Genomic DNA, 14,828 nt, shown 5'->3' on the forward strand with positions numbered 1-14,828 from the left:
TCTCCCTTTGTCTCTCTTTTTCTGACTCTTTCTGCAAGTCTGCAAAGCACCCTGGGGAACTCTTTAGATATGTGGGTGTGACAACTTTGGCTTTATTTTTCTCATTCCCAGCTCTCTTTCTTTGTGCTGTGAGTCACCTGGGTTTCCCCTTGTAAAAAAAAGCAAAAAACACGCACAAAAAACCTGTTTTCCAGTTTTTCAAACCACTGGCTACTTAACATTAACATTTGAAACTTGATTATTCCCAAATGCAAATGTTATTTACAAACAGTGCACCAAAGTGTCTTGTGTGCAAGCCTCCCTTCACTCTGGATGAATGTTAGCACACCTGAGTTTCCTTTATTTGATGATAAAAAGAGACACAACCCAGGAGAGGAATTCCAGCAGCAAGAACAGACAAGAATATCTCCAGGTAACACTCGGCAAACAAAGTGTAGGCAGACACATCCCTGAGAAATTGGTAGATAGACAGAAATAGCAAGCTGAGAAGCATTTTGCCTCATTAGGAGATGTGATTTCTGTACTGCAATGTAGGCCAGTTTTGAGATGAAAGCGTTTTTTTCCTCTTTTTTTTATCCTTGTCACTTTCTCTTTTTGAAAATGGAAAGTGTCAAAAATGTTTCCAAGAAGAAAATGCAATCATTTTTGTTCAGAGCCACGATGTGTGGTCTGTTATGAGCTCATCTCCAGACCAACAATAACACTAAACAGCACATAAACCTCTGACATTAAACTGCTCTGTGATAACTCAGATCTTTTATTCCTTAAAAAAACACTTTGGTCTGTCTCAACTTACTACATTAGATGGGTAAAAAGTTGGTGGTGTATGCTCTTAATAGAAGGCAGATTGCAGGGCTCTGTAGCAATAATGTCCTGGCAGACACAGCATGCACTTGAGTGGATCAGCCTTTTAGCCCACAGGGCCTTTTCGGGAGGTCTGAGAAGTGGCAGGTCACTATATGGTCTAAGCCTATTTAAGAAGGAGCATACCAACACCTCCTGCAGTTCCACAGACCACGGAGGGAGCTGCTTTGAAAACATCCCAGTAGAAAGGACCATAAACAACCTACTGAACATGGCCCAATGAATCCAAGAACATAAAAATCATAATTTCTCAGATAAACCTTATTCTCTGTGCAAGATGGCAAACACAATCAGCAACATCTGTGAAAACAGAAACCAGGAGATTTTTTTCTCTTTATTATTCTAAGAAGTTAATTCAGTCATTAAGAAAACATGGTGGCAGTGCTGTATGTCTTGTAAAAGAGAAGCCATAGGCAGAGCCTTGAATGCTATTGTTTGGTCTGATCCTTTCTAACATACTTGTTGCGGTTAGCTGGTTAAGCATGGTAGAGGCTGTGTGGATTTTCTCAGGCAGACTAACACAACAGTATCATTATGTGCCCAGTGGGAAGGAACCTTCCGTGAACCTCCAGGGTTTTTACTCTCCCACATCCACCGAGGGGGGTGGTGGGGTAGCCTGTATGCAGGCATGCATATGAAACAAATAAAAGGGAATGAACGCAATATCTGGTCAGCTAGGCACACATGGCATTACGGAGGATGTGAGAGATCAGCGAAAATGTCTGCAGCCCCTCATCCAAAACTCTCAATAAATGAAACATCAACAAAAGAGAGACCAACGGCTTTCCCTGCACTTAACAAAAACATCTGATGTGCATTATTTCTGTCAGAGCAACAGACTGAGGATGAACAGCTCGGATTTTTCATAGAATGAGTTTCCTCTTCGCCGTATGGTTGTGCCCATTAACAAAAGGCTCTTGGGAAGGCATGAGATTCCCAAAAGGTGACCAGAAACTCCAACTTTTTCTAAAGAATGAACCACAACATGGTAACATGGTGTAACAGCAGCTGAAACATGCATCTGTAGTGCCCTCTTGTGGACAAATACAGTGCTACATAGAGGGGGGAAAAGGAAAGAAAATCTTACATCAGAATTGGAATACAGCAAATGCTAGAAAAACAACCACATGCTGTTATGCTGGGTTGCATATTTTCCAGGGCTGCACGAGAGCTTTTCAAAGGTTTAGCACAGACCATAAAAACTCATGTCACTTGCTGGAAGTAGTTTGTGTAGCTGTTCTACTATTTGGACGTAGCACAAACACAGAGAGCTGTTTATCATGACGGCTAAAACGTTTGAAAGGAAAGCATATTCATCTTGTCGCTTGGTACCTTGTGTGCATCTTACGTCAGAAAAATGCATTTTGTGGTGAGAGAAAAACACAAAACAGCTTCTTAGAAGCAAAATATTTCCCAAATACATATGGCAAGTACTTGTTGACAAGACGCTGAAATAAGCTATAAACAGTTTTATAGCCCTGAGCAAAGTTTACTGGGAAAGCTCTCAGCAAATGTACTTCAATTAGAGTTACAGACCCAATTCCAAAATATCTGGGACACTGTATAAAATGTTAATAAAAGCAGAATTCAATGATCTGCAATCTTATAATTCCCCATTTTATTTACAAGAGAACATGGAAAACATACCAAATGTTTAAACTTGAGAAAATTGTAGTACTATTCAAGAAAAAACAAAGTCATTTTGAATTTGATGGCAGCAACATGTTTACTACTGCGTAGCATGTCCTCTTCTTTCAATAACGTAAATATCTGTAAACTGAGGAGGCCAGATGCTGAGCTTTTAGGAGAGGAACATTATCCCATTCTTATCTGATACAGGATTCTAGTTGCTCAAAAGTCTTGCGTCTTCCTTTTTCTATTTTTCATTTTATATTCTGTCAAATCTTTCCAACTGGTGAAAGGTTTGGAATACAGCCAGACCAGTTCAGCATTGAGACTCTTCTACTGTGAAGCCATGCTGTTGTAATAGATCCAGTACATGCTTTAGCATTGTATTGCTGAAATATGCAAGGCCTTCCCTGAAAAAGACATCATCTGGATGAGAGTGTATTCCAGATGTGTTAGCTGGCAAGCCCACAGACATTAATGCACCATCAGAGATGCAGGCTTTTAAAATGAGTGTTTATAAGAATTTCAAACTCTGTCTTTACCATACTATGTAAAGCACCTTGAGGTACAACTGCTGTTGCGCAGCTGAACATGGGAGCGCAATGTTTTTTAATTTAACAAATATATATTATCTCCTTCTTATTTCAGCTGATCTCTTTACGCGCTCCCACAACTAACCATCTGCCTACATCTCACCATATCCTTAGCATCATGTCTTCCTTCACATTCATTCATCTTCTCTGTATATCTATTTTCATCCTGCCTGGGGGCTCCATAGCAAACATCATTTCCTCAACATATCCACTATCCATCATCTGCACACATGCACAGACTTGGCCCTCTGTGTCTCCAAACTACCTTGAGGTGTCCCCCGATATACTCATCTCGAATTCTGTCCATCCTGATTAGTACCAATGTGAACTTCCTCAATTCTGCTACCTCCAGCTCCTCCTCCTGTCTTTTTGTCAGTGCCATCTCCAAACCATACATCATAGCAGGTCTTACTACCATCTTGTAAACTTTCCATTTCAGTCTTGCTGCTATCCCTTTCCCACAAATCACCTCTGACCTGCTCCACTCTACCTGCACTCTCTTCTTCACCTCTCTTCTGCATTGTGCATTGCTTTGGATGGTTGTTCCCAGATATTTAAACTCATGTGCCTTCAGTACCTCTACTCCTTGCATCTTCACCCATCTCCCTCTTATTCACACACATGTATTCTTTCTTGGTTCTAATGAGTTTCATTCCTCTACTCTCCTGAACACACCTCCATCTCCCCAGGCTCCACCTGCTCCCTACTCTTACTAAAGATCACAGTCATCTGTGAAAATGACAGTTCACGGAGACTCCTGCCAGATCTCATTTCAGCTGTCCATCACAACAGCAAAAAGGATGGGCTCACGCAGAGCCTATCTGTCACTCATACTGCACACCTCACTATCATTTTGGTGTCCTCATATATGTTCTATACTACCCTCAAATACTTCTCTGCCACTTCTAACTTCCTCGTGCAATAACACAGTTCCTTCCTTGGCATCCTATCACATGCTTCCATCTCATATAGATATCTCTATGCCGCCAAAGGCAAGTCATTTGAACCAACTGCTTTTCCACTCTTCATCCTCTTGTAGCTTTTTCTTCAATGCAGTAATGCACCTGTAAGTTGGCAAACCAATTTACAGGTGCATTACTGCCACCTAGTGGACTGGAATGTGGACAGGAGACTAGCATCAATCATCTAATTCAAGATATTTAAATAGAAAATTGTTTAATTTCAGTAACAAATTCCTCAGTGTAAAACTGTAATTTCTGTCCTTCAACAAAGCCACTGATTCTCTTCTTTTTCACTCAAACTTAATGCAAAGGATTGGCACGTGTTCAACAGGTTTTGGTGGATTACATAAATGCAGAGACCTGTTCGGTGTTTGCCTGTTCTAGTGTATGGTTTAGCCTATATGTCCTATTGTCAACAAAATAATCAACATTTCTTCCTTTGGGATCCTACCCTGCATTCTCTTCAAGCCTACATTGTTGTGTAGATTTCTTCCTGTGTCTGCAGTATCCCAGTAATTAAAACAGTACTGCTCATACTGCTACAAATATTCCGCAAATGAGTCTTACCATAATTTTAACTTCTTCACAGCCGCCCTCACTTCCTCTTTACTAATCATCTGTACTTCCTGATCTGTACTGTCCTCCATCCACACACCCTTCTCTACCTCGTTTTATTCATTCATCATCAACAAATATAATATACAGTATGTTAATTCAACGCAGCACCGCACGAATTCGTGTACTGGGTATATCGTTTCACTTACCTTAATGACAAGTTTGATAGGAGCCATTCTCATGAATTCAGTTAGCTTCACTAGAGTAAGTGCACGGTGGGCAGCTATTAGCTGTATTTTTGGAAGACAACAGAGACAGATTTCTTTATTTGTTATGCTCGTACGACAAACGGCCACCGTCAACAATTACAAAAACATAACAAGTGTTATAATAAAGTAAAATAATAACATATAAGTTCGTTAGACATAAAACATATAAGTATATTAAAGTTAAACAGAACTTCATACCGCCAACAGTTTTGAATGATTCTTCAACAGCCGGGCGACCGGAGATGACGTCACCTTCAATTTGTAGTCCAATAACTGAGCGCATTGTGCGTGGGACGTTTCACTGTATGCCTTTTGCATAAAAAAATAATAATAGAGATAGACAAGTACTCTTCTACATAAAGACTCGTAAATTCGCTTTTAGTTGGTTTATTCCTTATGAAAAGCCGGTACTAGAGGCAAGCGACGGTTTCTCGAGTAGGACCGCAGCTTGGCCAAGCGCTGTGTTGCTACCATGGAAACGAGTTGTGTCTGTACAACGCCTTTGCCAATCTCTCAAACTACACACTGTCAAATTACATCTAAATATGTATGGCATCAAATGTTAGACCCTACAATAAGGTAGTGGTGGTTTTGGTTGGATTTAATAAATTAATCTGCAACTGTTCCCCGTTCTTTTAAAACACAATTTGGTCAGGCAATGCTACGAGCATCACTATTCTATCATTGCTAACACTTATCACTGCCGATTTGCCGTATGTTGGTACTGTCTACCTTAACAATGTTAAATGTGCTTCGGTCATGTCTCGACTCAGCAAGAAATCTCCATCTGTTTGCACTGATATGCCACTGGACAACACTGATATTTGCAGCAAGCTTCACCTGCTGAAACAGATACTAACGTCTTGTTTCGGTCCCACAGGTAGACTGAAACAAGTTCACAACAACATTGGAGGACACGTCGTGACCACCTCTGCCTCCTCGGTTCTTCTTTCATCCGTTTCCTCCTCGCAGCCTTTTATCAATCTCATAAAAACCTCCATCCTCAACCACGTCTCTCGCTTCAGCGACTGCGGTTTGTTTGCAGCTGTCTTGTGCCTTTCTCTTATTGAACAAATCAAAAAGTCTGCTCTCAGGGAAAGCGTGGCTATCAGAGTGAACAACTACCTGCTCGCTCTGTGTACCAGCTACCTTCAACGAGAAGACTGTGGTTGTAGAGTGAAGCTCGACTTCTGCAGCACTCAGAACTTGATCACGTTAGCTCGCAGTGTTATCTCCAGCAAACCCGCATGTGTACTAACAGAGCCCGAGACGCTTCACATTAGCAAACTGGCTGTGCAAGCTTTTTTGCTCACCGTTCCCTGCAGCAGTCCAGGTATAGTCAGTTTTGGCAGAATAGTGACTGTTCCTGTAGATGGTCATTCTGTGCTAAGCTCTGAAGTGCTTCCAGGTTTATTGGTGGAGATGCCTGATGGCCTGAGTGAGGAAGACAAACCTTTAAATCCCCTCAGTGTTGTGCTTTTCAGTGCGTCTCTTGCTGGGGACATTTCTGAACTAGGAGATGGAGTAATTGAGGCCCACCCGGATGTAGACACAGACTCACAGATCCTGGGTCAACTTCTGGAGCTTGGCAGACAGGTGATTAATGATGAAGTGAAGCTCTTCATGTGCCAGAAGGTCATCCACCCAGTTTTGCAGCAATATCTGAGGAGTCATGGTGTCATAGTGGTAGAGAGACTGGGAATTGCTCTTATGGAGCCACTTACTCAGCTGACAGGTGGGCTGCAAAATCATTCCATACATACAAGCACCAGTTAAACACCAATAGCTTTATTTGTTTTTCAATTCAGCTCACTGCACTACTGTAATAATCTATCTACTGTCCGAGTGGAATATACTTGTGTTTTATTTATGGTGGGGTTTTTTTTGTTTGTTTGTTTTGTTTTTTTGCATACCTTTTACAAATAGGGGCTCAACCTGTGGCCACATTACATACCACAATCCCACCCAAGACCTACGGGAAGGCGAGGGATCTCTGTATAAAGCACTTTGGATCCAAGACAATGCTGCATTTATTCCCTCTTGGGGAGTCTGCGATCTGCACAATGATCCTCTGCCACAGGAACCAGACCATGTTAAATGAGCTGAAGGTAAGATAAAGTGGGTGTTAAAGCTGTACTGTTGGCTTCTGGAGTTAATGATGGATGGAGAGACATATTGCCTGAAACAACGTAGATTCCAGTCATAAGACTCCCTATCGCTAAGATTTACAATTCCTGCTGTATGTTAGTTCAATAAATGAGAAGTCAGTAATGGATTTTCCCACAAAGTAAATGTTTTAGTGTTCGTCCATTGAGAGATCAAATTTCTTCAGAAAATATACGTTTTTAACACAGAGTCATGGAATACCCATTATTGTCATGTAAATGTGACAAAGTGGTCACTTCCTGATGTGTTTGTGCTAAAGGTGGTGTGCCAGACGGCAGAACATGTACTGAGGCTCACTCTAAGGGAACCATTTGCCTTGGTTGGGGGTGGCTGTACTGAGACAAACTTGGCTGCTTATGTTAGACACAAGGTGAGATCCAGTATTTGGTCTTCACTTACCCCAGTTTTATTGATTTCACGTGTCTTTCACAATGACATGCCTTCATGATGCCATATTTTTTTCTTAGAGCAAGAGTGAGGTACCAGAGACTGCATCGGTATTAATGTGCTCACATACAGAGTACCTTCTTGGTGTGGAGCTATTCTGCTGTGCTCTGGAGTCTGCAGCTCGAGCGCTGGAGCACGATGGTGGGAGTTCTTTAATTGATCTGACTCATGCTCATCGCTGGATGCTCCCTGCAGATGCCATCAAAGAAACCATGGAGGAAAGTTTGGGCTTCTGTGGCTGTGGTTTGGTACAAAGTAGCCCAAGTAAGAAGTGGACTTATCTAAACACTAAATATTCAGATTTCTGTCCATCACCGGTGTTTACAGACACTCGTGTGCAGCCACGTGTACTAGACTCCTTCACAGCTAAACTCAGCGCATTGCAAGTTGCTGTGGAAACTGCTAATCTTGCTCTGGATGTTAAATATATAATTCAAGATATGAATTAGCGGAACAGATTTTTTGTGTAGTGTGGAATTCTGGTTTGTGGGTTTAAAATGGGGACTGAATGCTGCCTTTTTGGTTTCAAATTAAAAAAAAAAAAGTTTAGACAGTAGGGAGTCCTTTTGCATATCAGGAATAAAGGAATCATGCTGGGCATTTATAGTAATTTGGACTGGGTAATGTGTTAGCAATAAAGAGATACCATGTTGTTGGATGGAAATGAAAATTATCAACTTGCAGAGGGCTGAATTCAAAGACACCCCATAAATAAAAATGAAACATTGATACTTCAGGCTAGTCCATTTTGCAGAAATGTCATTAAAGCAACTCAAAATACTAGTAAGTAGTTTGTGTGGCCCCCACATGCATGCCTGACAACGTCTGCATATGCCCTTAATGAGATGACGGATGGTGTCCTGGGGTGGATCTCCTCGCAGATCTGGAGCAGGGCATCATTGAGCTCCTGTCATTAGAGGTGTTCCCAGAGGTGTTCTATTGGATTTAAGTCAGGCAAGTGTGGGTGCCAGTCAGCAACATCAGTTACTTTGTTCTCTAGGAACTCTGTCATAATACGCTGTGTGGCAAAACAAAACAGGAGCACCAGGAGTCCAAAAACAACACGTGCACAGAAAACACCGGCGCACAAAGAACAGTTCAATAGTAAGTCAGGGGGCCGACCCGGAGGTCGCCGGCACAAAAGTTCATAAGTCAAACGGTCGGGGGCGACCAGGCGGGTGGCACAGGTGACAGAGCCGGGCTCACCAGAACCCCCAGCGGACGAGGCGGGTGGCGGCGTGGGAGCCACGGAGTGCTGGATGGACTCATCCGGGCTTCCAGCAGGAGCCGATGTAGAACCAGAGGGCATTGGGACCCCTGGCTGAATGTTAAGCTGACCAGAAGACTGAACTGCTACAGGGGACTGGGCTAATGGTTCAGGTGCAAGCTGAGCTACTGGAGACACGGGGAGCTGAGCTACTAATGGTGGTGAAGTAGATGACTGCACGGGAGACAGAACTGAGGGCGTCTGCACTGGCACAGGGGACTGAACTAATGTCCGTAGTAACGGTGGTGGTGAGAGTGGAGTGGGTGGTGGAGTTGATGACTTCACAGGAGAATGAACTAGGGGTGACTGCACAGGAAACTGAGCTAGAGGTAGTAGTGACGGTTGGGGAGAAAGTGGAGCTGGTGGTTGAGTGGATGACTGTGCTAAGGGAGACTGCACTGGGGACAGCTGAGCTGCAGGAAACTGAACCGGGAACTGCAGTGACGGTTGTGGTGGAGGTGTAACGAGTGGAGGAGTGGCTGAATTGGCTGCGGGCCGGGCGGCTAACGGCTCAGCTACAGAGTGCATTAATGGCAGGGCTATAGGTTGAATGACTGACTGAGTAGCAGCCTGACTGGCTGAGTGTAGTGAAGTGCTACGGGGAACTGAACTGGTGGCGACGCAAGAGACTGAGCTCGGAAATGACTAGGCACATGAGCAATGGACTGAATGGGTAATTGAACTATGGATTGCACAAGTGGCTGAACTAAAGGTTGAATTGAACAATGAATAGCAGACTGGCCTAAAGGCAATGTAGGAGGCTGGAGTGATAGCTGAGGTGAGAATGGAGCTTCAGTAGGCCGGGCAGCTAAGTGAGCTTCAGTAGGCCGGGCAGCTAAGTGAGCTTCACTTTGGGCTAGAGCAGTCTCGGGAAAAACAGTCTTGGAGGTATTTATTTCCTGCTCTGAGTAAGCCAAGAAACAGTCAATAGTCACAGGCTGAGTGGATTCTGTTGTCTCCAGGGGTCCAGATTCAGATGAAATTACAAACTCAGCTTCTGGGAAAGCCTTGGAGAGCGTAGCAGTCTCAGGAATTGCCATAGAATCTGTCCTTGTGGGCGCAAACCTAGAGCTCTTTCGCAGTGCTCGTTATTTTGTCTTCAGGCTCAACGGAAACACACAAACCCCCCGGGGACCTGAAAAATGCAGCTTGTGGAAAAACAGTCTCGGGATTAATAATCTGATTTAACAACCCCCTTGCGCTTTAATGGCCGCTGCTGCATTGCAGAGAGCTCCATCTGCTGCTGCAGCGCTGGTGGCTTCGGTGCTGAATACCGGGAGCGGGCGAGAATAGCTAACTCTCGGGCTTGCAGTACCTCCCGGGCCTCGCGCACCATGTTTATTGAGTCCATAAATCCTCCGAGTTGACCAAAGTGGGGGTTCCTCTCGAGGATGGCTTCAATGGCTTTGATTCCTACAGTCACAGCCCGAACATCATCAGTGTGGGAAATCCGCTCTACCAGACCTTGGATGCGGGCCAAATCAATTTCCCGGGCGGAGCCTGCTGAGTCCATGTCTGGTCGCATCGTTCTGTCATAAAACGCTGTGTGGCAGGCAAGAGATGAGGACTCAAAATGCAGGACTCACAGACTCGAGGGATGAACTCAAAACCACAGCTTTATTTGCTGGTCACAGAAAAACGAGCATACAAAGTAAACTAAACTGGGGAATAACACACTAAACTCACAGGGAGATCCACACGGCATGAGGGGCGACACTGACTCAGAGAAACTCAGGGTTTAAATACATTGGGAAGTAACGAGGGGAATGAGACACAGAAGGAGAGCACAGCTGGGGGAAATCAGAACTGACGAGACAAGGAAGCGTAACCTGAATACATTCACATAAGACACGGACCTTCAAAGTAAAACAGGAAGTAAGACACAGAGACGCGAACTTGACACGGTGGAGACAGCAACTAAGAAACACAGAGACGTAAACCTAAGGCAGAGGGCTCTAAGAACCGAAAGCCACAGAGGGAAACTCAAACATGCAGACACAGACTTACACAGAACAGAGGGGACTGTTGAAATCTCCCAATTCTTTGAATCTTTGGGCTGAAGGAAGGACAATACTCGGTGTATAAATGCTCAATCAACAATCATTTATTTCCATACAATTCAACACTTATGAGCATTTAAACCATCATGATGGGGAGAGTGCTTGAAGAGGGTCAACAGCAAGTCTCAAAATGGTGACGGGTTGCTCAGCTTTTTATAGTCTCTAGTGGCCCCCATCTAGTCGTAAAAGCCAAAACATCACATTCTTTCTCTGTTACAGCGCCTAAGTTATGACCTCGGCAGTTGTCTCTCTGCTTTCTGTAAGGTGGGGGTATGGAATGTGGTCTGTCTATCTCCCCTGTCTTAGACACAGAGTCTCCTGCCTACCATCTTCTCCCATGATTCAACATAAGCATGTAATACATTCCCAGCAGATCAAGGATACAGAGTGATGCACACTTATCTAATAAACTAATATGTGAATATGTTCTGTTAACTCAAAAGTATAACGAGAACTAAACTACATACAGATCACACACTCTATATTAAAGGGTATAATATGATCTACAGCAGTATTCCAATTCAACTACTTTGATTACATATATAAGGTAACATATAATAACAGAATAATCTAACAATTCCCCCTTTGATCTCTAAAGAGATCACTTACAACATGCACTCCAGGGTCAGCAAGGTCCAGTTCTTCTTGGTCCTGAGGCCCTCTGTCCCCCTTTAACGGGTGGACCATATGTGGGATGACCTCTGTGTTCACGCAGTTCAGATGCAAGCAAAGTTAGATTTACACCATAACAGCAGTTACAGATGACCTCCCATCACTCCCCAATTTTCCCACAGCTTTATTTTGGTGTCCAGTTTTCCACCCCTTTTAATGCCCCCCTTATACCTTTCAAATGTACTTAGACTAGAACCTCTGTCTAAGGAGCTTTTAACCTTTATTTTTATTGCTGCAGCTACCAGTGTCTTCCAGTTGGGTGATTCTCAGCTTCTTTCTTCGACCTCCGGGGTTAGACCACCCTTTAGTCATTGCACAGTTCTGGGGATTATTCTGCCCCGATTTCAAACAAGATCTGTGTGTTTTGGGATCACCGCCGTGTCCCCCTTTTTGCCAAGAGCCTCTCGAACCTCGTTGGTCTGGTGTTCCTGGTTTTCGCCAACCCCTTCATGGTTATTGCTGTGTTTGTGGGATCCATGTTCTCCAGGAGCCCAAACGCCATGACACTTGACCCCAGTTGCTGTCTCGGCAGTCCCTACATCTGTCTCTGCTGTGAAGGGTCCTCACATCTCCGTGTCCCCGTCTGGTGTCTGTTCCTTTCTCTGCAAGAGACAGAAAACCAAAACACCTCTCTCCCTAGCCTTGATAATCTAATATTGTTATCCATTGTTGTTCTAATGATTCAAATTTGGTTTAAAATATTATGTTCAGGACTCTTTGACCCAGGGACTTATTCTAATCATAATCTATGTGTGTGTAAAAGAAATCAAAAATTATGAACCCTTTCTAAGTCTAACACATTATAAGCTTAAGTTTTACCATAGCTAAATTATTAAACACAGAAATAATCGTCATAAGATGTTCATAAAACCATTGTTTGATGTTCGGACTCAACTCCCCCCTTTTTGACACACTCCCCTGTGTCAATTCATTGGAGCTAGACAATTAAAAGAGAAGGTTAGTGACATCATATCTCAGAAAGTATCAGAAATTCTTCTCTCGAGTACCGTTGCTCCAGCCTGTCATCCCAGAGGATCCTCAATCCCGGAAATTTCCCTTCTCCTCCATGTAATAAAGTCTATCATCCTTCCATGCCCTGGTAACTGGTCCATCCAGAGCTGTAACATTTTGAAATGTACATACAACAAGCCAAACTACACCTTGGTCACACCAACCCTTTTCTGCCCTGAAGATGTCCAACGCCATCTTAGTCTGGACCAGGGTTGTAATAGTTTTGCAATTTTCATTAGTTTTTATTTTTGTTTAGCTTCGACTTCAGATTTTCAATTTTTACCAGTTGTAATTCGTTTTTACCAATTCTTTGCTAGTTTAGTGTAGTTTTTATTTTCTGAAAATCCTTAGTTTCAATTTAGTTTTTTGTGTTTTGCAAAAATTAAGTGTAACAAAATCCCAGTTCCATCATATCAGTCATGCTCTTCTGGTTATCCTTGGGTGTTGAGACTAATAACTATTAACTCTTGCCGCACCGAGTGGTCCTAATTTTGGTTGAAGTGAATTGATAACCTTTTGAAGGCGATTGTTTCACACCTTTATTTAGATGTCCCAGTCCTGTTGTCTCGGGATACATCACGCTGCCTTATCTGGGGTTAGCTGTTTTCTGGGGATGCGGGTTGAGTGGGTGAGCTCTTCAAGGAGGGGGAGTGTACTCCCCCTGATGAGGTCTTCTAGGTAAGCTAGGTTAACCTCCTTGTGTGAGCTTTTCAAGTGCACTTTAAGGTTAGTGGGACTTTTAGTTTTATAAATGTCCCTCATGACCCCCTGATGACCCAGTATTTCATTTTTGCACACTGTAGTACACATTTTAGTTTTTGCTTGTAGCTCGCATACTCTACTTCCCACTCCTCTAAGTCCTGATGTTTCTTAGAGAGGGCAACAGTACCTTTAAAATTATATCACATGTGTGGGGGTGTGGCCTTGCCAATTGTTTTGCCCACCTTTTCAAAATGGCTGGCGTTCCCACAAGCACATTTCATGGAAAAAGAAAGGTAAGCTTGATATTTACATTTAAAATGTTTTGTTAAACTCAGATTTTTATTTTATTCTTTGCAAATACCCCCTGTTGGTAGCGAGAAACTGTTTGTGTGGTCAAGTGGGTGCTATAGAAACAAAAGCTCAGGACAGAACAGTTATCAGTCATGTACTTCCTACAAATTTTGCATATATTGAATTTCATATTGATCCTCTGAGTGTAATGGTACATTTTAATTTGAATTTATCAAAACCAAACACCATAGGTTTTCTTTCTTTACTTTGCTCTTGTTCTTTTTCAGTACCACATCCTATCAAATGTCCCTGTCGATTATATTCTACTTTTAATAACTTACTATTTCAAGCGAGAACCTAAATCACGTGGCCCAATGTTTGTTATTACATATCTCTATTCTGAATGTGGCAAGTCATTCATAGGTATTGTTAAAGTTTTGGCGATTTTCCTCTATAAAATTTAATTAACTTTTTACAGTGGCCTGCTATGGTTAATAATAACATATTCCAGTCATGAGTGATATCAAACGTTTTTCTCCACTGTAGCATTTGGCATTCCCAATAATATAACATGATACCTTAATCAAAACACAGCTAATATAGCACAGTTTTCTTAATGCAAACAACAGTAACTCAGCATTACCAACCCAAGTGTTAAGTCTGCAGTTCCACACTCTCATGTGAAGCCACAGTCTCCTCCTCCAGTCTCTCTTATCCTCCTGCTCCTGAAAAAACAAAACAAAGCGAAGCATCCACCCTTCTCTTGTCCGCTGGGTGAATTGTTTATTGGCATTTACTAGTCCTAAAGTGGGTCCTTTTAGTCGTCAGTCCATCACAGTCCATTCACATGCATACCTCCACACACATTCATACCAGATGTTGCTGATAATGGAGTCTCACGCGCAACCTATTCGAGCGTCCATCACCAGCAAGATGACGTCATCATTTTAAAAGGAAAAAATTCTTTGTTCTTTTATTCTGGATTGACCCGCTGCAATCCTTTTTAGACTAAGGACTTCTCATGTGATCAGTGTCCCATATAAGTGAATTTCTCCCAAGCCCATTACAATCATGGAGAAACACACTTTGCAACTGTTTTTGTAAGAATATTTCATAGCGCTTTAAATTTCAATCTTTCAGGCCTGGTTTAAAGAGCTGATTGTTAAATCATGAACTCACAAAATATCAACATATCACCACCGGTGGATCACACCTCTCAGATATTCTTTTTTTTTTTTTTTCTTCAGTGCACTGTAACCAAAACGAAAACAGACGTAACCAACAAAACACGAATAGAAATAACACAAACTAGGGCCTGTTGCAGACATGTCCAAGCATAA

At 42.7% G+C, this 14,828-nt stretch overlaps 2 protein-coding genes across 2 annotated transcripts in view; one reads left to right on the forward strand and one right to left on the reverse strand.

The window, feature by feature from the left end:
• LOC102302377 (SLX4 interacting protein) overlaps positions 1-5,508 on the reverse strand; it is a 31,995-nt gene extending 26,487 nt beyond the window's left edge. The window contains exons 1-2 of the mRNA XM_005936313.3: positions 5,071-5,508; positions 4,813-4,893 (exon numbers count right to left, since the gene is read on the reverse strand). Coding sequence (XP_005936375.1) covers positions 4,813-4,893; positions 5,071-5,190 — 201 coding nt within the window. The 5' untranslated portion in view covers positions 5,191-5,508. The remainder of the gene's footprint in view (positions 1-4,812; positions 4,894-5,070) is intronic.
• Positions 5,509-5,530: 22 nt separating this feature from the next.
• On the forward strand, positions 5,531-7,934 carry mkks (MKKS centrosomal shuttling protein). The gene is made up of 4 exons (XM_005936315.3): positions 5,531-6,607; positions 6,799-6,980; positions 7,298-7,408; positions 7,506-7,934. Exons 1-4 carry the CDS (start codon positions 5,632-5,634, stop codon positions 7,932-7,934), a joined length of 1,698 nt encoding a protein of 565 aa, XP_005936377.1. The 5' UTR covers positions 5,531-5,631.
• Positions 7,935-14,828: the final 6,894 nt, after the last annotated feature.

This window comes from Haplochromis burtoni, unplaced genomic scaffold (assembly GCF_018398535.1).
Source record: "Haplochromis burtoni strain Fernald_Lab_line unplaced genomic scaffold, NCSU_Asbu1 Contig_207, whole genome shotgun sequence".
In the NCBI taxonomy this organism is placed as follows: domain Eukaryota; kingdom Metazoa; phylum Chordata; class Actinopteri; order Cichliformes; family Cichlidae; genus Haplochromis; species Haplochromis burtoni.